The sequence below is a fragment of the Lipotes vexillifer genome, unplaced genomic scaffold, assembly GCF_000442215.2.
Source record: "Lipotes vexillifer unplaced genomic scaffold, Lipotes_vexillifer_v1.1 scaffold402, whole genome shotgun sequence".
NCBI lineage: Eukaryota > Metazoa > Chordata > Mammalia > Artiodactyla > Lipotidae > Lipotes > Lipotes vexillifer.
The window spans coordinates 2,883,879-2,908,647 of NW_006798409.1; the positions used below are offsets into that span (position 1 = coordinate 2,883,879).

Below are 24,769 nucleotides of genomic sequence, written 5' to 3' on the forward strand. Positions count from 1 at the left end.
CCCGCGTCTCCTGCATCGGCAGGCGGACTCTCAAGCACTGCGCCACCAGGGAAGCCCCCATTTTCTTAATTGTTTTGGGTTTGATTTTGTAGGTCTTTTCCTTCTCTTGTGTTTCCTGCCTAGAGAAGTTCCTTTAGCATTTGTTGTAAAGCTGGTTTGGTGGTGCTGAATTCTCTTTTAAGTTTTGCTTATCTATAAAGGTTTTAATTTCTCTATTGAATCTGAATGAGATCCTTGCTGGGTAGAGTAATCTTGGTTGTAGGTTTTCCCCTTTCATCACTTTAAATATGTCCTGCCACTTCTGTCTTGGTTGCAGAGTTTATGATGAAAAATAAGCTGTTAACCTTATGGGGATTCCCTTGTATGTTATTTGTTGCTTTTCCCTGGCTGCTTTTAATATTTTTCTTTGTATTTAATTTTTGATAGTTTGATTAATTTGTGTCTCAGTGTGTTTCTCTTTGAGTTTATCCTGCATGGTACTCTCTGTGCTTCCTGGACTTGATTGACTGTTTCCTTTCCCATGTTAGGGAAGTTTTCGATTATAATCTCTTCAAATATTTTCTCAGACCCTTTTTTTTTCTTCTTTTTCTGGGACCCCTATAATTTGAATGTTGGTGTGTTTAATTTTGTCCCAGAGGTCTCTGAGACTGTCCTCAATTCTTTTCATTCTTTTTTCTTTATTCTGCTTCCTGGCAGTTATTTCCACCATTTTATCTTCCAGCTCACTTATCCATTCTTCTGCCTCAGTTATTCTGTTATTGATTCCTTCTAGAGTATTTTTAATTTCAGTAGTTGCATTGTTCATCACTGTTTGTTTGCGCTTTCTTTCTTCTAGATCCTTGTTAAATGTTTTTTGTATTTTCTCCATTCTGTTTCCAAGATTTTGGATCTTCTTTACTATCATTACTCTTTCTTTTTCAGGTAGGTTGCCTATTTTGTCTTCATTTATTTGGTCTTGGAGGTTTTACCTTGCTCCTTCGTCTGTAACATACTTTTGTCATTTCTTTTTTTTTTTGATGGGTGATGCTGCATTCTTGTCTTACTGGTTGTTTGGCCTGAGATGTCCAGCACTGGAGTTTGCAGGCAGTTAGATAGAGCTGGGTCTTGGTGCTGAGATGAGGACTTCCAGGAGGCCTCACTCCAATTGATATTCTTTGGGGTCTGAGGTTCTCTGTTAGTCCAGTGGTTTGGACTCAGAGCTCCCACCACAGGAGCTCAGGCCTGACCTCCGGCCTGGGAACCAAGATCCTGCAAGCTTTGTGGAGTGGTTAAAAAAAAAAGGAAGAAAGAAAGAAAAAAAGGAGCAGTACGATATCAAAGAATAAAAAACAAAATAAAATTAGAAAGATAAAAAGTATATTAGGAAAAATAAAGCTATAGTTGAAATAACTGCAAGAAGGTAAAATAAAACCACAGCAGAAAAAAGAAAAAAGGTGGGCAGGGGGAACAAGCCAAAAGGAGAGATATATCACTAACAAAGTATAAAGAATAAAATAAAATTAGAAAAATAAAAGATTGATTAGAAAGAATAAAAATATAAAAGAATCTACAACAGTGAATCAACAAGGTAGAAGAGAGCCCTGATCTAAAAGAGGAAAAAAGCAAAGAAAGGAAAAAAAAAAGCCTTGGCTATGGGGGCAAAGTTTAGGAGCCGGGAGTGAGGGTGGTGTGGAGCTTAGGCAGGGGCAGGGTTCAAGGTGGGACGGGGCCTAGGCGGGGGTGGGGGGGTGACGTTCGAGCGTGGGACAGGGCCTCTGCTTAGGGCCTGCTCTGAAGGGGAGAGGCAGCCTGTGGGAAGCAAGGCCTCTGGAGTGTGGGCTTCCAGAGTTTGGAGGTGGGGCCCTGGTGGGGGTGTGTGGGGGTTTAGGCCCCGCACGTTGGAGGTGGTCTCAGAGGGCGTCTCCGCGTGTAGGGGTGGGGCCCCGGGTAGGGGTGCAGGCGCGGGGCTCAGGTTCTGCCCGACAGGAGGGAGGCTCCCAGGGCAGAGGCTTAGGCCCGGGAGCCCAAGAGGCTCGCCAGTGCCTAAGTGGACGGGGAGAGCACTGGCTGCATTCCCTTCTGTTTCTTCAATGCGCCTCCCCTACTTGACAATGATTTTTTTTTTAACTGACTTTGCCTTATTCTCTTTCCAGAATATTTATTTTCTTTGCCTTAGGTTTACTCTGCTCTTCTCCTGTGTTTTTTGTTTGTTTGTTTTTTTGTTTTGGCCAAGCCTGGCAGCATGCAGGGTCTTAGTTCCCTGACCAGGGATCGAACGCATGCCCCTTGCAGTGGAAACACAGAGTCCTAACCACTGGACCACCAGGGAAGTCCCTGTTTTCGTTTTTTAACTTCATAAATTGGCTGTTTAGCTTACTAAATTGTAGCCATCTTTTTAAAATGCAGACACTTTTCTCTAAGTACAACTTTAGTTGCATCCCGTAAGTTTTTTGTTTTTAATAGGTTGGTGAGTTATTGTAAAGCAGACGCCCCTGAAACCCCACCCAGGTCCTGCAGGAAAGGAGTAAGGGACCAGGAGAGAGGGAGAGATTGGAAGAAGTCGAATCACTGCCTGGATGCTGGCAGAAGGCGCTGTTCCAAAAGGTGGTGCTGTGGGGATGTAGGAAGACCCCCCAAAAAATCACTGCCCTGTCCCTCAATATTTGATTCATAGTATTTTTATGATTGTCAACTTAAATTTCTTCTAATTTCCATTATCATCTTTTTATTTGACATGTGAGTTGCTTAGAAGTGTGTGTTCTAATTTCTGTTATAAAAACTCTCACTAGAGGCTTATAGTAATTCCCAAGTTTAATATTTAAATTTTAGAGAAGTCCTTATGAGAAGAGTAACTTTAACCGGAAAGTGAGGTTGTGATGAAAAAGAATGCCAGGAAATTCCAGTGGTCAGAGAAAAGAAAGACTAACACGGGATTGTTTTCTATAATTTAGTAGTGACCTATAATGGGTTACCAGCATACTTTATATATACCGCAGTCATCACACTGATTAACTTCTGTTGTAATTAATTTGTTCTCTGAGTCGGCCTAACTAAAATAATTTGTTTATATTTGTATTCCTAGGCCTTTCAGTACCTGCCACTTGGTAAGTGCTCAGAAACTTTATTAAATGATAGTTGAAGCCTTAAAACATAGACTTTAAGCAAAATTCATAAGACTAATAGTTTTATGAATGCATTGATCAGAAAATGAAAACTATTGTCTTATAAGTATAGTACAGATTTTGCTTTGTAATTATAAATAATATTCTAGACATAAATTCTAGACAGATGCTGGTAAGATTCTTATTTTGATGTATCCCCACAGCTACACATGACCCCCCCCCCCCATTTTTTGTATTTGCTTTAGGGCGGTCATTCTTTTTTTTTAAAATAAATTTATTTATTTATTTTTGGCTGTGTTGGGTCTTCATTGCTGCATGTGGGCTTTCCCTAGTTGCGGTGAGTGGTGGCTACTCTTCATTGCAGTGCACGGGCGTCTCATTGAAGTGGCTTCTCTTGTTGCGGGGCATGGGCTTTAGGCGCGCAGGCTTCAGTAGTTGTGGCACATGGGCTCGGTAGTTGTGGCACACAGGCTCAGTAGTTGTGGCTCATGGGCTCTAGAGCACAGGCTCAGCAGTTGTGGCGCATGGGCTTAGTTGCTCCGTGGCATGTGCGATCTTCCTGGACCAGGGCTTGAACCCGTGTCCCCTGCATTGGCAGGCAGATTCTTAACCACTGCGCCACCAGGGAAGTCCCTAGGATGGTCATTCATAAGAGAATGGTTCAAATAAATGTGGGAACAGGGACTTCAGACTTCCTGTATATATGGTTATCTTCTAACTCAGAAATAGAAAATTGTCCAGAATTTGATTCCCCAGAGTCTTTGTCACAATTTGCACAGCTCAGAGACAGGAGACCTTCCTCAGAGCTTGAGCAATGCCACCTTCTCCCTGAGATGACTCATTGAATCCAGAAAGTTAATTTGTGTTTCCAAAGCCCCATATGTGATACAGAGCAATCAGGAATGTGAAAAAAATTCCCTACTTATGTATTTCCAGAGAAAATTCCTGGAAATTTTGAGGAAGAGAACACTTACCTGATACTGTTTTATGATAACATGGTACCAGTACAGCCCTTTCCAACACACAGACTGCTTTAATGCTCACAAATACTGAAGAGATGGCATTTCTCTCCCATTTTATGTGTGGGAAGACTGAGGCTCAGAGAATTCAGCAACATGTCAAGGGCATTGATGTAAGAGTGAATGTTTGAAATCACATCTTTTTATTCCCAAGCCTGGAACTCTGTGTGCCTTCTCCAGGTCTTAATTCTCATCCGGAGGATGGCGCTGATACCTGCTCAGAGGCTTTGTTGTGAGAATTAAATGAGAGAAAGTTTCAAGACATTTACTATAGGTTTGACCCGAAGTAGGGGTCAAACGGTAGGTGGTGGTATCCTTACGCTTTTCCACAATCTCAGTTTGCACTTAGAATTGCTCTGTCTGCCTTGTTAATCATGTTATTCATGCACCTTACAAATGGTGCACCTTACAAACAGTAAGGGCTTATCAGATGCTGTGCAGATTGCTGGATGTCTCCCCATGGTGAACTTGGAGAACAGAGGCCAGGGACCCGGGAGAGCATACAGAGATTACAGCATTTGGGGCACTGCAAGCTGGGTGTGGCTTGGGCTTTGTTATGTACTTCTTTGCTTGGTGCAGTAGATGTGTTCTTGAACCAAAAGTTTGACTCAAATGCATTCTAAATTGCATTATATTTTCAATGTACTAGAGCTTATTGGCTAAAAGAGACCTACAGTAAATCTTCTTGCATTGTAAATATAGTTCATTTGTTTTTATAAATTCAGAATGTTTTACCTTCTGAAACCCTGGCACATGTACTCATGAAAATGACACTGTTATATATTATGGTTGTGAAAAATATAAACGGGAGATTTACTGTCCAGCATAGCCAGGTTACAGTGATAAAGGATTTATGCACGGTGGGCTGATTACTGTTACCACAATAACTTCTAGGTTTGCGTTTTGTCTTGTTTGGCTTTCATGTAATTTCTTGTTTAAAAAAAGAAAAGTTTAAAGAGGAAAAATCCTTTATATGCCAGTTCATTATTATGAAGAAAAATTGCAAAGCTAGAATGGTATGAAAAAAAGAAGCCTAACTGTTCTACTTTGTTCTGCTGGATTCTTGACTTGTGAATGGTCAGTTATAGTTGGATGCTGGTGCAAATTCTTAGGGTAGAACTTTGAGCTAGGAGGGATCTCAGAATAACTTTGTGGGAGGTATGAACCCATTAAGGAACGCAGTCATCTGAACCTTAAGTGGGTGTTTTCTCTCACTAATTATCTAATACTCCTGAAAAGGCTTGTCCAACCCTTATATAATGCATGAGAAGTATTTTCAGAGTTGTCCAATGCCGTTTGAACCCTGGGATGCAGTCAGAGTGTTGGTTAGTTCTCCGTTTGGTGTTTGTTGCAGCAGATTCTGTCCTGGCCTGAGCATTAGTGACGCCTGCCTGGCCCCTGTGGGTGTGTCCATGTCTAGACTCAGGACAAGTCTCAGCATGTCAGGGACACCCTTGACACTCCCCTCCCCCCGCTGGCTGCTCTGACTCTTGCAGCGTGGTTGGGTTTTCCCCCGCCTTCCTCTTGATGCCGAGACCACAGTCCAGACCTCCTGGCCTTGTGTGGTCCTGGGTTCAGACTGTGCAGGCAGCAGTGCCCTCTCCGTGGGCCGAAACCTGCAGTCTTTGACACCAGCCACTCCTGCAGTGATTGTCCCCCAGTCCCCCAGTGCTGAACTCCTAGCTGTGCTGCTCGCAGGCTGGAGAGTCAGCAGCACCCGTCTTCCCCCCTCTCTGACCCCCTCCCCACTGCTGCCCCAGCCTGAGTTGGCAGAGCCCAGCTGCTCTCTTCTATAGGTGTCCAGTCTCGGTGACCCTCCTTAGAGAGGGTCCCCACTCTCAACCTGCCAGGAGCTTAATTGCTACTGTCCTGCTTACCTCCCCTTCCCTGGTCCTGCGACTCTAAAACCTTTGCCCTCTCCCTCCCCACCATCCTCCGGGCTCAGCCAACCAGACTCTCTGATATCCTCCCTGACATCCATCCTTGGCCCCCTCTCACTCCCACCACTCTCCCTGCACCTCTGCCCCCATGTGCTCTCCAGGCCTCTTGGCTTGTCATCTGCCCTCTTAGCACAGGAAGGTTCCAGAAAAGTTGTAAGTTGAAGCCAGTTTTCTGTTTGCTTTCCTTTTTCATCTCAGCTCCACTTTGGGAATTTTTAACCCCCTAGCTCTGAATATGTCTTCATTTCATTCAAAGATTTTAATCGGCAGTTGTTATCTGTAAATGCACTTCATTTACCAGACGAATCTGTGACACCACCCCCTCCTGCAGTTAGGGTTCTAGGCTTCAACTTCTATTGGGAGAACAGACTTACTCGTTAGCCATCGGCCAGGTGGGCTGACCTGCTTCCCCTCTCAGTGAGCACATTGAAGCCCGGACTGTTGCAGAAGAGCATTATTAGCAAATCAGCAATGGGTGGTATTATGCCAACAAGAAAAGCACAACGTTCCAAAGCTCAGAAATAAACTTTGGCCTGTTTGGATGGAGGGTTTAGGGAGAGGTCAGTTCATGCAGTGACTTGCTTCAGGCCTGTCTGAATCCCTGCGTGGGGCGGTAGACCCAGCTAGCTGTACACTGTTGCTCTCTGGCCTTGGGGTCCTGCCTCTTTTCAGATACTTTTCCATATAAGCACAAGCAAGTAAAGGTATAATTTTTGTAAAATACTTTTGTGAAGTGAAGAATGCCTATCAATGTCAAGTATTGTCCTCTACTTGCACATAGGACTTTCTGGGCACATTTATATGGTGAGCAGCTCTTTAAAAGATTGCTTTATTCATTTCTTAGAAAGGTACAGTTTCCCAAGACTGAACCAGGAAGAAATAGAAAATATGAACAGACCAATTACAAGTACTGAAATTGAATCTGTGATTTAAAAACTCCCCAAAACGATAAAGTCCAGGACCAGATGGCTTCACAGGAGAATTCTAGCAAACATGTAGAGAAGAGTTAACACTTTTCCTTCTGAAACTATTCCAAAAAATTGCAGAGGAAGGAACACTTCCAGACATTCTGTGAGTCCACCATCACCCTGATACCAAAACCAGATAAAGATACCACACAAAAAAGAAAATTACAGACCAGTATCACTGATGAACGTAGACGCAAAATCCTTAACAAAATACTAGCAAACCGAATCCAACAATACATTAAAAGGATCAGACACCATGATCAATTGGGATTTATCCCAGGGATGCAAGGATTTTTCAGTATCCACAAATCAATCACTGTGATATACCACATTAACAAATTGAAGAATAAAAACCATATGATCATCTCAATAGATGCAGGAAAAGCTTTTGATAAAATTCGAAAACTCCCCAGAAAGCAGGCATAGAAGGAACCTACCTCAACATAATAAAGGCTGTATATGGTAAAGCACAGCTAACGTCATACTCACTGGTGAAAAGCTGAAAACATTTCCTCTAAGGTCAGGAACAAGACAAGGATGTCCACTCTCTCCACTTTTATTCAAGATAGTTTTGGAATTGCCACAGCAATCAGAAGGAAAAGAAATAAAAGGAATCCAAATTGGAAAAGAAGAAGTAAAACTGTCACTGTTTGCAGATGACATGATACTCATAAAGACACTACCAGAAAACTACTTGAGCTCATCAATGAATTCAGTAAAGTTGCAGGATGCAAAATTAACACACAGAAATATGTTGTATTTCTATACATTAACAGTGAAAGTTCAGAAAGAGAAATTAAAGAAACAATCCCATTTAGCATTCCATCAAAAACAATAAAATACCTAGGAAAAAAACTACCTAAGGAAGCAAAAGACCTGTACTCCAAAAACTATAAGATGCTGAAGAAAGAAATTGAAGATAAAAGGAATGGGGGGAAGATACACCATGTTCTTGGATTGGAAGAATCAATATTGTCAAAATGACCATACTACCTAAGGCAATCTACAGATTCAGTGTAATTCCTATCAAACCACCAATGGCATTTTTCACAGAAATAGAACAAAAAATGTTAAAGTTTGTATGGAAACGCAAAAGACCCTGAATACCCAAAGCAATCTTGAGAAAGAAAAACAAGAGCTAGAGGAATCAGGCTCCCTGCCTTTGACTATGCTACAAAGCTACAGTAATCAAAACAGTATGGTACTGGCACAAAAACAGAAATATAGATCAATGGAACAGGATAGGAAGCCCAGAAATAAACCCACGCACCTATGGTCAATTAATCTACGACAGGGCTTCCCTGGTGGCGCAGTGGTTAAGAATCCACCTGCCAATGCAGGGGACACAGGTTTGAGCCCTTGTCCAGGAAGATCCCACATGCCACAGAGCAGCCAAACCCATGTGCCACGACTACTGAGCCTGTGCTTTGGAGCCCATGAGCCACAACTACTGAGCCCACGTGCCACGACTACTGAAGCCCGTGTGCTTGGAGCACATGCTCCACAACAAGAGAAGCCACTGCAATGAGAAGCCCATGCACCATAACAAAGAGTAACCCCCGCTCGCTGCAACTAGAGAAAGCCTGCGTGCAGCAACGACGACCCAGCACAGCCAAAAATAAATAAAATAAATAAATTTATTTAAAAAAGTTAATCTATGACAAAGAAGGCAAGAACATACAATAGAGAAAGCACAGTCTCTTCATTAAGAGGTATTGGGAAAACTGGAAAGCTACACGTAAGAGAATGAAATTAGAACATTCTCTAACACCATATACAAAAATAAACTCAAAATGGATTAAAGACCTAAACGTAAGACCGGCTACTATAAAACTCCTAGAGGAAAGCATAGGCAGAACACTCTCTGACATAAATTGCAACAGTATCTTTTTGGATCCATCTCCTAGAGTAATGGAAATAAAAAAATTAAAAAATAAATGGGACCTAATTAAACTTAAAAGCTTTTGCACAGCAAAAGAAACCATAAACAAAAAGACAACCTGCAGAATGGGAGAAAATATTTGCAAATGATGCAACTGACAAGGGATTAATCTCCAAAGTATACAAGCAGCTCATACAGCTCAATATCAGAGAAACAACCCAATAAAAAAATGGACAGGAGGGCTTCCCTGGTGGCACAGTGGTTGAAAGTCTGCCTGCTGATGCAGGGGGACGCAGATTCGTGCCCCGGTCCGGGAAGACCCCACATGCCACGGAGTGGATGGGCCCGTGAGCCATGGCTGCTGAGCCTGCACATCCGGAGCCTGTGCTCCGCAATGGGAGAGGCCACAACAGTGAGAGGCCTGTGTACTGCAAAAAAAAAAAAAAAGGGGGGGGGGCAGGAGATCTAAAAAGACATTTCTCCAAAGAAGACCAGGTGGCTGAAAGGCACATGAAAAGATGCTCAACATCGCTAGTTATTAGAGAAATGCACATCAAAACGGCAGTGAGGTGCCACCTCACACCAGTCAGAATGGCCATCATCAAAAAGTCTACAAATGCTGGAGGGAGTGTGGAGAAAAAGGAACCATCCTACACTATTGGTGGGAATGTAAACTGGTATAGCCACTATGGAGAACAGTATAGAGGTTCCTTAAAAAACTGAAAACAGAGCTACCGTATGATCCTGCAATCCCAATCCTGGACATATATCCAGAGAAAAACATAATTCAGAAAGACACATGCATGCCATGTTCATTGTAGCATTATTTACAATTGCCAGGTCATGGAAGCAACCTAAGTGTCCATCAACAGGTGAATGGATAAAGAAGATGTGAGATACACACAATGGAATATTACTCAGCCATAAAAAAGAATGAAGTAATGCCATTTGCAGCAACATGGGTGGACGTAGAGATTATCATACTAAGTGAAGTAAGCCAGACAAAGACAAATATCATGATATTGCTTATATGTGGAATCTAAACATACAAAGGAACTTATTTACAAAACAGAAATAGACTCATAGACATAGAAAACAAACTTATGGTTACCAAAGGGGAGGAGTGGAGGGATAAATTAGGAGTTTGGGATTAAAATATACACACTACTATATGTAAAATAGATAACCAACAAGGACCTATTGTGTAGCACAGGGAACCATAACTCAGTATCTTGTAATAACCTATAATGGAAGAGAATGTAAAAAAAGAATATATATGTGTGTGACTGAATCACTTTGCTGTACACCTGAAACTAACACGATATTGTAAATTAACTATATTTCAGTAAAATTTTTTTACAAGGATTTCTTTTGTCTGTTTTGAAGAGACAGTCTACTCTCTCGCTTGCAGGCAGGAGTAGATTCAGGCTCAGAGAAATGGAGCCTTTCTAAAGGTGATGGAAACTATATCTTACCCTTCATCTCACAAACTACAGTGAATATTTCCTCATAAACAGCTCAAGAAAGTGAACAACATTGTTTAGAATAACGATTCCACTCCTCCCTGCTGCAATTCTAAGCAATGAGACTCTTTTATTAAATGAAGTCTTATCAATTAGCATTCTGATACATTAATTTTAATAACTATAATATCCATTAAAATAGTTCATTTTATAAGCAGATAAAAGCAGAACTTTTTCATTTGAAGTGATCCCCCCACCCTGCCCTCCCTGACTCTTCCTCAAATCCCAAAGTGGCTGCTGAGGCATCTGCACACATCTGGAACTAACTGAAACTAACTACTAGTTGTAGGATGTAATGACTAGCCAGAGCCAACAAAGTTGAAGTTTTTTCATATCATCCCATTTTATTTTGTTTTATGCCAAAACTTACAGGCTCTGTTAACTTTCTGATATAACAGTGCATACAGCCAGGCTTAAAACATTTTGCTTTTATTTATTGGAGGATTTAAGTCAAAAAAAGGTAGCCTTCTAACTCCATACAGATAATAGACCCACCATCCATGAGTACCAAGGTTACCCATGGACTGACCATCCATGGTCATGCTTCTGCCAGTTTCCTCCTTGAAACCTGCTCACCTGGGGTTCTTGGGCTAGTAGACCCAGCAGAAGCTGATGGAGTCTGTCCTTCACTGTTCTCCCTGGTGTTTAAACTCATCCTGGGAAGGGCAGTATGAGATTGTAGGTAGCCTTTAACTCTTGATGGGAACCTGTACCTAATTAATCTATTCTGACCTTGGATTTCTGATGCCCAGAAAGAGCTTGTCCCTGAGGAACTGGAAGGGTTACACCAGCTGTCCTCCCAGCTGTTGGCAGGTTCTCGTGTTGTATGACATTGGCACTCATGCTTTCTAATGACGACGGGGCTCCATTAATCCTCACTACCCTGTCCCACCACGAGGATAGTCTTACTTAGGCTTACAGTTTTACTGTCACACACTAGGCATGACGTCAACCAAAAATTAGCCCTTCCTTGGTTTCATCAGAAGAGGTCGTTTAAGACCATTACTCTAAAATGCAAATCATAATCTTTGGGAAAGGAGCACAAGTCCCATCAGTGGAAAAGTAAGGGGCAGATGGGCCGAAATTCCCCTCTTCAATAATAATCAGGAAAAAAATTTTTTTAAAATTAAAAAAAGATATAATAGTGTCCATTTGTTTTGGATATTTCAAAAGAGTTTATATTTGTTTTGTACGTTAAGAAAGTTTTCTTTTAACTTGCTGAGAACATTCAAGTAATAGGAGGGAGTATCAGATGAGAAGTAATATTCTCTGTCTCCCCTTCACTGCTCCATATGCATTTCCCAGGACTAATGCTCCACATTCCCAGCCTCTGCTTTGTGATGGAACGGTGGCCTAGGGCGGTGGCCCTGGGAGCTGCCGGGCCGGTCTGAAGCAGGGAGGCTGCACCTGTGCTGCGTAGCACGTGACTGCCCTGAGCTCTTCTGTGAGCTCCTGCTTTCAACAGCTCTTGGCATGGCCTAGTTTGCTGCAGGGCTCACCTCTCGCTCTCTGTTCCTGGAGTTTGCCTGTGCCTTGGATTTGGATGATTCACTGTCGGTCTCACTCATACTTGAGTTCCCTCTGACTGCTATTCAATTTGGTGGTGGTTGTTCGTTATGTAAGTGTTGGGCTGGCTACTCAGGGCATTTTCTTTGGCCATCTGCCGGTATTCCAGTCATTACTTTGGCCTGTAATCAGGCCATCTCCCAGACACCTCTGTGGTCAGAGCTCTCCTAAACTCTTGGGTTTATAGTCTGGAGTCTTTGCATTCACTTAGGCCAATAGTGCCAAACGAGTATCAACACTATAAAGTTTCTGTGAGTTTTAATGTTACTGAAATCTGAAATCTAGTCATCCGTATTAACTCATAATTTTGCTAATATGTAGTATCTAACCCCTGAAACCACGCAGCACACCAAGACCTCATATTCACTTACTCTTATTAATTTTTACTTTTCTGACTAGTATTGGCAATCTCATTCTGCCCCTTTCATCTAAACTTTTATTCAGGGGCTCAGGTTTCTTTTCCAGACTCTCAAGAAAATTTCAGAACTAAAACTTTCAGAGATGGCTCCATTGGACTATGGAGCTATGGACAAAAATCATAGCTATGATTTTTGTCAGCCCATTTTACTGAGTATTTAGACCTATACTTGTACTATACTGACCTAGAAGAAACCTGCTTTGTTATACCATATTAGTACATCATCAGAATGCAGTAATGAAATGTAAGCCCACTGAGAACAAGGGCTTTACCTCTTTTGTTCACTGCCCTGTCCCTGGTGCCTGGAACAGTATCTGATGCATGGTACGCATGCCAAAAATATATGTTGACTGAATGATTATATTATTTCTACTGTTTTGGCAGTAAGTGTATATAAGCCACACAAATTAGTATCTCTGTATTTTGTCACAGTTTCATTGCTAATGAACTGCTTGATTTTTACTTAAATATTAATCACTTTAAGAATATGACCCTGTTGTCAACAAGGTAGGATAACTGTCTTTCTTTCTATACTTGATCATCTTTGTGAGTTTCTTAATTGACGTATATCGCATACAATAGATTGCTCTTTTCACTGCAAGTTTTTCCGAGACCTTAGCTGCCATCACAATCAAGATATGGAACAGTTCCGGCACTCCCCCAAATCCCCTCTGTCCTCTGTACTCAGCCTCTTCCCCCACACCCGCCCCAGCCTCAGGCAAGCACTGATGTGGTTTTAATCCCTATAGTTGGCCTTTTGCAGAAGGTCACATATGTGACATAAATACAGTTGTACGACACGCAGCCTTTTGAATCTGGCCTTACCCCTTAGCATAATGCCTTTGAGACTCATTCAAGTTGCTGTGTGTGTCAGTAGTTTGTTCCTTTTTATTGCTGAGTTGTCTTTCGTGGATGTACCACTGTTCCTCCATTCACCCGTTGAAGGACACTTGGGTGATGATGAGTGAAGTTACAAGAAATATTTGCGTACAGATTTTTGTGTGAACATAATCTTTGATTTTATTTGAGTAAAATCTAGGAATGGGATTGCTCAACAGCATTGTCTTGGTTTTAATGATAGATTGGAGATGATGCATCTCTTCAAAATTCTCCTTTCTAGAACCTTAGTAAACACCACACAATACTGGCCCATTACTTAATATGTGGAGAAATATCTGGTGATTGTTTATTCTGTTTTAAAACACAATGGAAAACAGTTGTTTTTTACAGAAAAATGGAGAAGGGGATACCTGAGAAGTTGAAATCTCTTCAATGGGTCTGATTTCCCTTTTCCAACCAAAATGGGTCTCTCAGTGCCACTAAGGACTAGAGTCTTTCAACAAGCAAAAGTCCACTTGTGTTTTCCCACCTAGCTCAGTGATTTACCTTGTGATTTTTTTATATGTTAATGAACTGCTTAACACATTTGGTTCACTGTCTGTAAATGAAAGGGCAACTCACTCTTGGGGTACAGGATCTCTAGACCAATGTGGTATAAGAATCCCAGGTGGTTCTAAGAGTATCGCTGAAACGTTAGGAAGGAAGGACTTGTTCAGAGACTCAGAGGACTCCTGGTGACAACGATGGCTGTGAGGCTCCTCATGCTGCTTGGGACCATCAGAAAGGAAAATATTAGAGAGAGAGCGGCTGAGGCATTAACTCAGAGACTTTGACTTCCCTAGCAGTTGTGTTCAAGTCCAAAGTAAGAAGTAATCCGGAGAATGTGACTTTCTAGCGTACAATCTTTAGATCTTTTCCTGAGGAAGATGACTGTGCCCTTGGGTCATCAGCATTTAAGGGGCTTAGAACTTTATATATTTTTACACTTAGAGGTCACCCAGTCTGGGATTGATCTTATTTTAAAATTGATTTATTCTGTTACCAGTTAACATCAGTGCAGATGGTTTAAAATTCATGAGTTCCAGAATGGATGCGTCTGCCCTCCTTTGTCCATCAAGGTCCTCTCCTATGGGGCAACTAAAAGCTCTCGATTTCTTGTCATTTCTGCCAAAGTTATTTTATGCATATACAAGTAAATATATATAAATGTTCTTTTTCTCCCCACTTTTCACAATGGTGCAACATGCAGCCTTAAGAAAAAAAAAGAACATATTTACTAATATGAATATCTCCAAGATATTAAAGGGAAACCCCACCATTTTCTTATTGTTGGAATTTAGGTTGTTTACATTCTTTTGTTATTACAAACAATGTTGCAATGAGTAACTACTGTTCATAATCATTTCAACGTGCAAATGTCTTTGAGGAAAATTCCTAAAAGCGGTATTGCTGGGCCCAGGTGTTTGTAAAATGTCTTCGGTTTTGCCAAATGGCCCATACAAGATTGTGGTATTCTCAGCTACCCTCAGCAATGTATGAGAGTGCCTGTTGCCCCCTCCCCTACCATAATATGATCATATATTTTGGTCTTTGCTAATCTGATAGGTGGAAAATGGTACTTAGGATAGTTTTAATTATCATTTCTCATGTTATAGGTGGAAAATGGTACTTAGGATAGTTTTAATTATCATTTCTCATGTTACCATTGAAATTGAGCATTTTTTCATGGGCTTAGGAGCAATTTGTTTTTCCTTTTCTGTGACCTGTTTTCATATCATTCAATTTTTCTATTAGGTTGTTAGGTGGTTTTTGTTTTGTTTATTTTTTAGGAGTTCTTAAAATATTAGAGAAATTAGCCTTTTACCTGTTATATTAAGTTGCATTATTTCTCTGGTTTATCATTTATATAAGTGATGTTGCTTGTAATCACTTTTATGTAACAAACTATTTTGGTTTGTATTTGGTTGTATTTGTAGTCGTTTATTATTCAGAGTTTTGAGTCATTCTTAGAAAGGCCTTCCCCACTTTGATATGATAAAAATCATTCCCTGTGGTTCTAAAATTTTGGTTATTCAATTTTTACATTTAAGTCTTTGATGCATTTAGAACTTTTTACCTGCAAAGGTTTGCAGTATGGATCCAACTTAATTTTTTTTTGCCAGTTTTCTGGACAATTTTCCCCCCCAGATCTCTGGCTGGTTTTCCAGTATTATTTAGTGAATATTCCAACTTTTCCCTCTGGATTTAAAATGCTTCCTTTATCACCTACTAAATTCCCATGTATCTGGGTTTATTTCTGGAGTTTCCCTCTTGTTCCATTGATCTTTCAGCCTGTACATGCCCTGTACCTCACTTTGTAAGTTATAATGTCTCGTAGGGCTAGTCCCCCTCATTTCTCCTCATTTCAAAATTTATTTATTATTCCAGATGAGTTTTAAAATCAGCTTGTCTAGTCTGTCTCACCCCAGCCCACCTCTAAAAAAGAAAAAACAGTTCTGATGTTGTTTTCTTTGGATTATGTTACCTTTATAGACTGAAAATAGACATGTAAAGGGTGTAAAAACTTTCCATTTGTTTCTTTTTTGCCCTTTAACTGTGTTTTAAGTTTTCATCTTCTAAGGGTTTTAGACATTTCCTGTTAAATTGATTTATAATGTTTTAACTTTTTGTTGGTTTTTTAAAAAGTATTTTCTTCCAGTGTATCTTCTCATTGATTGTTGTTATGCACATGTTGCCTTATTGATTTCTGCATATTAATTTTGTACCCAGCTTTCTTCCTTCCTGAAATTCTCTTCATGTTGATAGTTTTCAGTAAATTCTCTTGGGTTCTTTCAGGCATGCAATCATGTCATCTACAAATAATGATAATTTTGCCTCCATTTCAGTTCATACTTCTTTCTCTAGTTTCATCGCATTAACTAGTACATATAGTACGTTAATAGTGATGATAGTGGTCATCCTTGTTTTATTCCTGACTTAAATGCAGTGTATTTCATTTCCCATTAAGTTTGATGCTGGCTTCTGGGTAAGGAAATATCCTTCTGTTCTTATTTTACTAATAAGAATTTTATCAAGAATGGATATTAATTTTAGCAAGTGACTTTTTAGCATCTATGGAAATGACTCTACGATTTTTCTCTAGAGAGCTATTAATTGTGAGTTGTATTAATAGTTTTCCTCAACAGTTGAGCTATCCATACATTCCTGGACTAAATCCCACATACTTGTGGTGTAATATTCCTTTAAGTTGCTACTGGATTGTATTGCTAATATCTTATATAGGGCTTTTGCACTGGTATTTATAAATGAGAAAAATCTAGTTTTCTTTTTGTATGGGTGTGTTGTGTGTATAGATATTGTCTTACTGTGGTGTCACTGATATATTTGCTTTATTTTTTAAAAGAAATTCTTTACTTTTCTGTGTTTTGGAGTAGTTTAACATTGGAATTTTCTGTACTTTACACATTTGGAAATGATCTGTGAAAGTCTCTGGGCCTGGTGCTTTGTGGGGGCTTATATATAACTTTCTCAGATTTTTCTATGGTGTTTTATTTGCTTAACTTTCCTGTCTCTTTTGGAGTTAGTTTGGGTAAATTATATTTTCCTAGAAAAGTAATTCACTTTACCAACTTTTCAAATTTACTTATATGCAATTGAACAATGTGTTCTTTTATTCTTATTTTAATTACTGTTATATCTTTGATATTTTTTATTTCTCGATTAGATTAATAATTTGCTATCTTTTTCCTATAAAGAAAGACCTGTTGGACTTACTCCATTCAGGGTGTGGAGGTCAGCATGTTGTATATTGAGTTCAATTAGTTATACTTTATTGATGTGTAACTAAGGTGCTTATATCTTTTCTTCTTTTTGTCCTCTTTTCCATCCTGGCTAAGGGGGGTAAATTAACATTTCCCACAATGAATGTGTTTTACTCAGTTTTCTCCTGTATCCCCTGTGGTTTTTGCTCTGAGTGTTGATGCTGTGTTATTTGATCCACAGATAGTGATGCCGCATGTCTCTCCTGAGGGCTGTACCCTTTAAAAGCATACAGTGCCCTTCTTTGTCTGGTTTAATCCTTCTTTCTCAGAACTCAGCCTTGTCTGATATGAAGATTACAGCCCGCGATTTATTTCTTCCATTTGCTTCATATACCTTTGCTTATCCTTTCTTCCTCAACCTTTCCAAATCCACCCTCACCCCTGCCGTTTTTAGGTGCTTCTTTGTCATACAACATAAAATTAGGTTTTGCTTTGAGATAAAATCTGAACGTCTGTTTTTTAATAGGTATTAATTTAGCCTGTTTATTAATATGACATATGTTTGGCATTAATTCTGCCACTGGTGCTATGTTATCATTTGAGGGATTGTTTTTTTTTAACATTCTTAAAAATATTTTATTTGTTTATTTGGCTGCACTGGGTCTTAATTGCGGCAGGCAGGCTCCTTAGTTGCAGCTCGCCAGCTCCTTAGTTGTGGCATGCGAACTCTTAGTTGCAGCATGCGTGTGGGATCTAATTCCCTGACCAGGGATCAAACACGGGCCCCCTGCATTGGGAGCATGGAGTCTTAACCACTGTGCCACCAGGGAAGTCCTTGGGGTATTGTTTTTTAAGTAGCTTTTAGAACATCTGCCTCTCTACAGTCTTATTTGCTTTATGTTGTTTGTATGATCTTCTAATAATTTGCAGTTTTATTATAATTCTTATCCTTACAGCTTTTTACTGTACCCTAAATCTTCTCTGTTTTAGATGTTATTTATTATTTCTCTGTTATGAACAATGATGAAATTAGTATAGCTCCTCTTCTTTCCTTCTCCCTTCTCTTCTACCAACTGATCTTAGTTATTTACAAATATTACCTTTATTGGTGTTTAGCTTGTTAACTTTATTTGTACAACATTATTTGATTTATTAACTTTAAATCAGCACCGTGCAGTAGAACTCTCTGTGATGATGTGAATGTGCTGTTTATCTGCCCTGTCCGTTGTGATAGCCACTAGCCATAATGGCTTGCAAGCAGTTGAAATGTAGCTAGGGCAACTGAGGACCTGAACTTTAAATTTTCCTTAATATTAATTAATATAAATTTAAGTTTAAATAGCCACATGTGGCTAGTGGCTACCGTATTGGAGAGCATGGTTTCAATGATACGTTTTTAAACCCCAGCTGTCAAGGACAAGGGAGCCGCGTACATTGTACTGCCTCCCACTTTCTAGCCCCTTAGTTGCCCAACTGGTGTTATTTAAGTAGTTTCTGCACTGTCAGGACTTGTATTTTACACTCTGCTCTCTCACCATAATCATCACATACCTCTTAGTCTTGTTCTTTCAGTTGAATGGATCCAGTCCTCACAATTGGTTCTTTTGATGCAGGGTTTCTCTTGAAGAGTTATAATTCACTATCTAATCAGTTCCTCAAGAAGGCTTTTTATGCAGTGCTCCTTGGGGTTTTGTTTGTTTGTTTTTGCACATTTAAAACTTCTTTTATATGTGAGCAGCTGTTTAGGTAAGTATGAAACCCTAGTGTCATCACACTTTGTTTCCTTGAGCATTGTAATGAGTATCGCTGTCCTTTCATTTTGGATTGTGTTTTGCTGTGAAGAAGTCTGCTTTTCCCCCTCTTGTAAAGTGACTTTTCTTGTGCCTGACTCCTAAAGGACTCTTTCTTTTTTTTAAGTAGAATAGTTTTACTAGAGTCTTTTTCTTAACCGTTCCTAATCCATTTGCTTTTTCAGTATTTAAAAATTACATCAGTAAATATGTTGTGTTCCATTATTTCAGGTTTCTTATCTGGGAACTTCATTATGCATATGTTGGATGTTCCTCATGGTCTCTTGTATTTATCTTTTTCTCTGGTGATTCTTTTTAATTCTTTCTTAAATTTTCACATGATTTGTTTGAATTTTCTCATTTCTGTCCTGTATGTATTTTGAGCCCCTTTCAGTTTCACCCCCTTTTCTGTGATGGTTTTGTTTTATTTTTTCCTTCCACTTCCTTTCTGAGCTTTTCTTATATTTTTTATCTCTTTCTTTTGCCTCACCATCTTATCCCTGAACTCTCATGCTCTCTCTGTCTTGTGTTCATCCCTCATAGAAGCAATTGCATCATGACATTTAAAAATTCACGGTGAAATGCATGTTCACAGTTTCCATCTGCTTGATGGTGCTGTTTTTTCCTGGTGGGTAGGCATTTATTTGTTCAGTAAACATCGAGTGCCTGCTCTTGCTGTCACTCTACCCTTGTGGAGTTTACATTCCAGGAGTACAGATGATAAGTAAAATAGACAAGCACTTATGGAGTATTTTAGAAGGTGACAAGTGCTGCAGAGCAAAGTTAGGGAGGGGGGATAAATGAGTGTTGGAAAGCGAGTAGTGCAGTTTTAATAGGAGTGGTCAGGGGAGTCCTCATGAGGATGCTGTCACTTGAGCACCAACTTGATGGAGAGGAGGGAGCGAGTGTGAGAGAAAAAATTATCCCTGGCCCTTGTTGAAGATGGTAAAGCAGACTTTATTCAGGGGGGAACTGTTGCGATAGATGTAGGGACCACTGCAGTGGGGTCTTGCAGTGGGGAAAAGTGCACTCTGAGTGCAGTGTGGGCAAGTGGTAATTATCGCCGGGGAGCAGAGTCGGGGGGAGGGGGTCACTGGATGGAAAATTACTGAGAAGAAACATCAGGAGGGTAAAGGAGTAAACCAGCTCACAGGGTTCTTGCTGAAGGCAGGCCAGGTTCATCAGACACGCCCCGGGGCCAGGAGAGGTGGAGAATGAGGAACCTGGTCAGGTGTTGAGGGTGATGGATATGGAGGATGGTTCAACTGACTTAGCAGAATTCTTGCTACAATCAGACGATGCAGAGAGGAACACGGAAATCAAAAGCCGAGGCCTAGTTGAAAAACAGCTCAGGAGAGGCTAAGTAGGGCTTTCCTGGTGGCGCAGCGGTTGAGAGTCCGCCTGCTGATGCAGGGGACGCGGGTTCGTGCCCCGGTCCGGGAAGATCCCACATGCCGCGGAGCGGCTGGGCCCGTGAGCCATGGCCGCTGAGTCTGCGCGTCCGGAGCCTGTGCTCCGCAACGGGAGAGGCCACAACAGTGAGAGACCCGCGTACCCTAACTGTCAAGAAGACTTGAAAATATGGTCTTAATTTTATACGTCCATGCACCGAGCGAAAAAAAAAAAAAAAAAAAAAAAAAAAAAAAAAAAATAAAAAACTCAAAAATTAAAAAAAAAAAAAAAAAAAAAAAAAGAGAGGCTGAGTAGAGTTTGGTCAAGGAGAGAGTCTTTGTCACGAGCCACGTGGGTTCTGGAAGAAGAGCATCCAGGTGGGGACAGGAGTGTGTGCACAGTGCACACGTCCTGAGGCTGGATGCGGGGGCCAGGACGGTGGAGAGGAGTGGCTGAGGGGGAGCGTTTAGAGATGAGGTCACACAGGTGGGGCTGGAGCCCCCATCTGTAGGGCCGTGGAAATGACTGGCCTTTACCCTGTGGAGTTCCTTTACGTAGAAGAGCCACGTGGTCTGTGCTTTGTGTGTCCAAGCACCTCTGCTGGTTCTCTCAATGTCTCCTTCTTGCAGGAGATGATTTATTCGTGGACCGCGCGGGCTGAGGTTTGACGTGAGTCCCTCTAACCTTTACCCCCGGCCCCCGTATGTGAGAAGCAGCTGCGGTGCGGGTCACAGCTCCTGCTTCCCGCGTGGGGCGTCGGGAGGCTCCCTCCCAGGTGCCCCTCATCTTCCAGAAGCGGCTTCCTGCGGCCGCGGGCCTCACTTCGGCTTTTGACTGCGCGGCCCCTGCTCGTCTTCACCTATTTCACGGCACTTAGCCGTCTCCTTGCTTCACCGAGAAGGGCGTTTGTGGTTTTGTGTCTTGTTCTTCTGGTTGATTTCCAGGAGACCGGGCGGGGGCGTTGCTGGCTCCACGCTGCCCTCCTGCAGCCCAGAGCCCTAATTATGGGTTTGGCATTAGATTCCGGAGAACAAAGAAGAAGAGTTGTGGAGTTCGCTAGCGGCCTCTTCCGTTAAGAGAATACAAAGTTACAATCCGCAGCCTCTCAGCCCCCTAGGGAAGCCTCGGCGGTGGCTTCTGCGGAGAAAGCCGGCGGCCGGTCAGCCGGGGAGACCCGGAGCCTTTGGGCGCCCCCGCTTCTGGTTTGGCTCTGGTGCCGGGGTTCCAGGCCTTCCTCTGGACTCGGCTCCTCCGGGCGGAGCCTGGAGCCCCCCTGCTGCGGGCTGGCCGCGGGCGCCGCGCGGAACGCACCCCCCCAGGGCCCGGCTTCTGCCGATGCTGGTGGGAGCGTGGCGGCTGCGGCTCCCCTCTGAGGGCCACACGGGCGGGCCAGAGCGCTGGATCTGTCTCCTCGTGTCGGCTGCACGCACACGAGTGCGGGGCCTGCGTCCCTCTGTTTTTTAACCTTTCTCAGGGCAAAGGGCCTCCTTTTGCTGATGTGACAGAAGCCATGGCTCTTCTCCCCCCGAAAATCAGCACACGCTGTACATTGTTTCCGGGGTTCATTGTCATCCTTACGTCCAGGAGGGGCTCCTCTTTGAAATCATGGCCCTCAGTAAGGGACCCCACTTATCACATCACGGTACCAGCGAGGTACCCTCGCTGTCCACGGCCCTGATCGTCTTTTCTCCCTGTTGAGCCTTCTAGGTGGAAGTCTGAGCGGGAAGTTCTTGGTGAGGTCTTGGGTTCTCCTTAATTTCAGTTATACAAGTTATTCTCTCCTCTCTCACCAGGATTAACCAAGAATTGTCTGGTACACCTAAAACAAATACAGTGTGGTATGTCGATTATACCTCAATTTAAAAAAACAAAAAGAAGTGTCAGTTGTCTTCTTACCATGGGTCTTAACTCTTTGTTAAAATATTTGTTTTAAAATTCTTGGCTCCGTGGGCTGTACTTGGACTAATTCTTTATCTTTCTTATGTTGGTAGGAATTGAATGGACCTGTGTATTGTTAGAATGCCTAATTTATCTGCAAATATTATATTAATTTTTTGTTCTCTCTACTGTATTTCTTAATTGAAATCAAGGAATGACAAAAGAATCATAAAATATTTACTCTGCTAATTTCCAGGGTACTTCACTGCTTTTTCCTTCTTATGCCATAGGGACTAAGGAAGGAAACAGTTCTATTGATGTCGTGATTATAATATGGTATTCAGTCGTCAACCCAGATCCTGTTCCCATGAGATTAACTGAATACGTTACAATTAAATAGAAGCAGAACCAAGTACTTATTGTGTTGTTTAATTGATAAAGTTCATGAATTGTTTTCTCTGATTTTAATTCTGGGACATACTAGTAAAGCATATTTCTTAAAATATACTAGTGGATTTAAATTCTTAAAAATTAGATTTTTAAATTTCATTTAGGTTGTACAAAAATTAATAGAATTAATTTTAATTAAATTTAAAAGTAAAATTAGTATTTCAGAAGGGTTTTCATTTAAATTCTCTTACGAGCTTCTTATGTTAAGAGCAAAATGAGTTCTACCCCTTGAATTCTGCTTAAAAGGGAGCTGAGAGTGTTTGTTTAATTTAGACTTCAGCGCTTTGGGATGGGGAACGGGAAACAAAGCCAAAATACTTAGCATATTTAAGGGACATAGAATAGTCCCCGCTCCCAAAATTTCACATAATATAAGAACTTGGTGAAAGTTTTTTCACCAGAGGACTAGAGAAAATAAAAGGTAAACAGATTTAAACGCCAGGAGGACAGATTTTTTTAATGCTTTGATCTGTGGGGCCATTTTTTTTTTTAACATCTTTTTTGGAGTATAATTGCTTTTGGGGCCATTTTTAATTTTTGTTGTTTTTCTTTTTTTGTCTTTTTGTCAACAGTTCTGCCATCACATTACCATTTGAGAACAGTCACAAACCGTTTCTCGAGGTCATTTCAGAAACATGTTGTTTTGTGTTTATTGTGGATTTCCTTTGGTTGGTGCTAGTTAATCTTCTCAACTTCCTGTTCCACGCAAACCCCAGTCTCAACTTGAGACCGTCAAGCCCACGGTGACAGGAAGGAATGTAGTTAATGTCCATATTCTGTGACTCAGTGATTATCTCCAGAGAAGTGAATGGATGTGAATGGATGCTCTGTTGTGAAGTCTTTCTTAAATGATTCATGAACCAGGGAAATCTGGGCTTGACTGTCTACCAGCAGGAAGCAGGACACAGAGGGGCTGGGGGCTTAGTGAAGGGCCGTGTGGCCATCGGGTGGTATATCCACGACCTCCAGGCCCCCCACGAGGCTCTCTGGGCAGAGGACACCCGGCCAGCTGCCGTGCTCAATTACTCATGCGTTTGACAGTGTGTAATCATCTTAGTCAGCATAATTGAGAAAGAACCTAAAGAAAAGGCTCTTATTGTGTCATATTCCTTCTGAGGAGATCCTCATACACGCTCTTGTGTAATGGTCTGTGAATCTGCCATTCCCCCAGGCCCTCTCTTTGCCCTTTTGAAATCAGACATTTGTTTGGATTCTCCAGCAGGAATGAAGGTGTGTCTGGAAGGCGGTGAGGGGATGAGATTCCTCGCCCCGCTCCCCCGGGACCCCTCAGGGCTGGCCCTTCCCCATCCTGGTATCCAGGCATCTGGTCTGTGATAAGCACTCAGTGAGTGTCTGCATCTTTGAACAAATTGATGGTTACGGAGGCTGACTTTGCTAGTAAATCGCCCCGCTCCCGGGACCCCTCAGGGCTGGCCCTTCCCCATCCTGGTATCCAGGCATCTGGTCTGTGATAAGCACTCAGTGAGTGTCTGCATCTTTGAACAAATTGATGGTTACGGAGGCTGACTTTGCTAGTAAACCAGGTGGATGAAAGAGCCGTGCTAATGTGTTGAGTGGCTGTCTCCCCTCCCCCAGGAAATGCTCTCCGGGGTGGTGGTCGTATCTGGGAAGGATTCGGTCCAGCACCAGGGAGTCTCCTTGACAGTGGAAGGAACTGTGAACCTCCAACTCAGTGCCAAGAGTGTGGGTGTGTTCGAAGCATTCTATAATTCTGTTAAGGTAAGAATGCTAGCGTTGCACATTTTTAGTTCGTTTTTCAAATGTCTGTGGTGGTTTTTACTTGCTGTCTGGCTTGTTATTTGTCGCTATTTTGCAGGGAATGGTGGTAGTCATGCTTTTACTATTTACTAATCAAACTGAAAAAACATTCAGATGTTTTGATTTTGAAAATATTCTGTTATTGAAAGTCTGCTTGTTTTTATTCCCATTAGATAGGATTGGTGGGGGGGACTAATTTCAGCCATTAAAGAGACTAGAGCTCTCTGAGAAGTTGTGCCTGGGCCTTCTGGCACTTACCTTCCTGAAACAAAACTGTTATTTTAACTGTTATTTTAATCCAGCTGCTGTTGGATACGGCATGCAGGTAAGATGCAGGTAGAGCCATTCTTTTCTGTCACTTAAAGTTCTGTGTTCTAGAAAGTGAAGTCTTTTTACTATACTTATAGTTTCCTTTTCCTGAAGGACATATTATTAACTCTTTAAGTTTTGAAGGGGAAAGAG

General features: G+C 41.5%; 1 protein-coding gene across 2 annotated transcripts in view; it reads left to right on the forward strand.

Annotated features, from left to right (window-relative positions):
• The window catches only part of VPS26C (VPS26 endosomal protein sorting factor C), a 50,433-nt gene that overhangs the window by 11,209 nt on the left and 14,455 nt on the right, over window positions 1-24,769 (forward strand). For both annotated transcript variants that reach the window (XM_007470488.1, XM_007470489.1), the window contains exon 2: window positions 24,125-24,268. In XM_007470488.1, coding sequence (XP_007470550.1) covers window positions 24,125-24,268 — 144 coding nt within the window. The remainder of the gene's footprint in view (window positions 1-24,124; window positions 24,269-24,769) is intronic.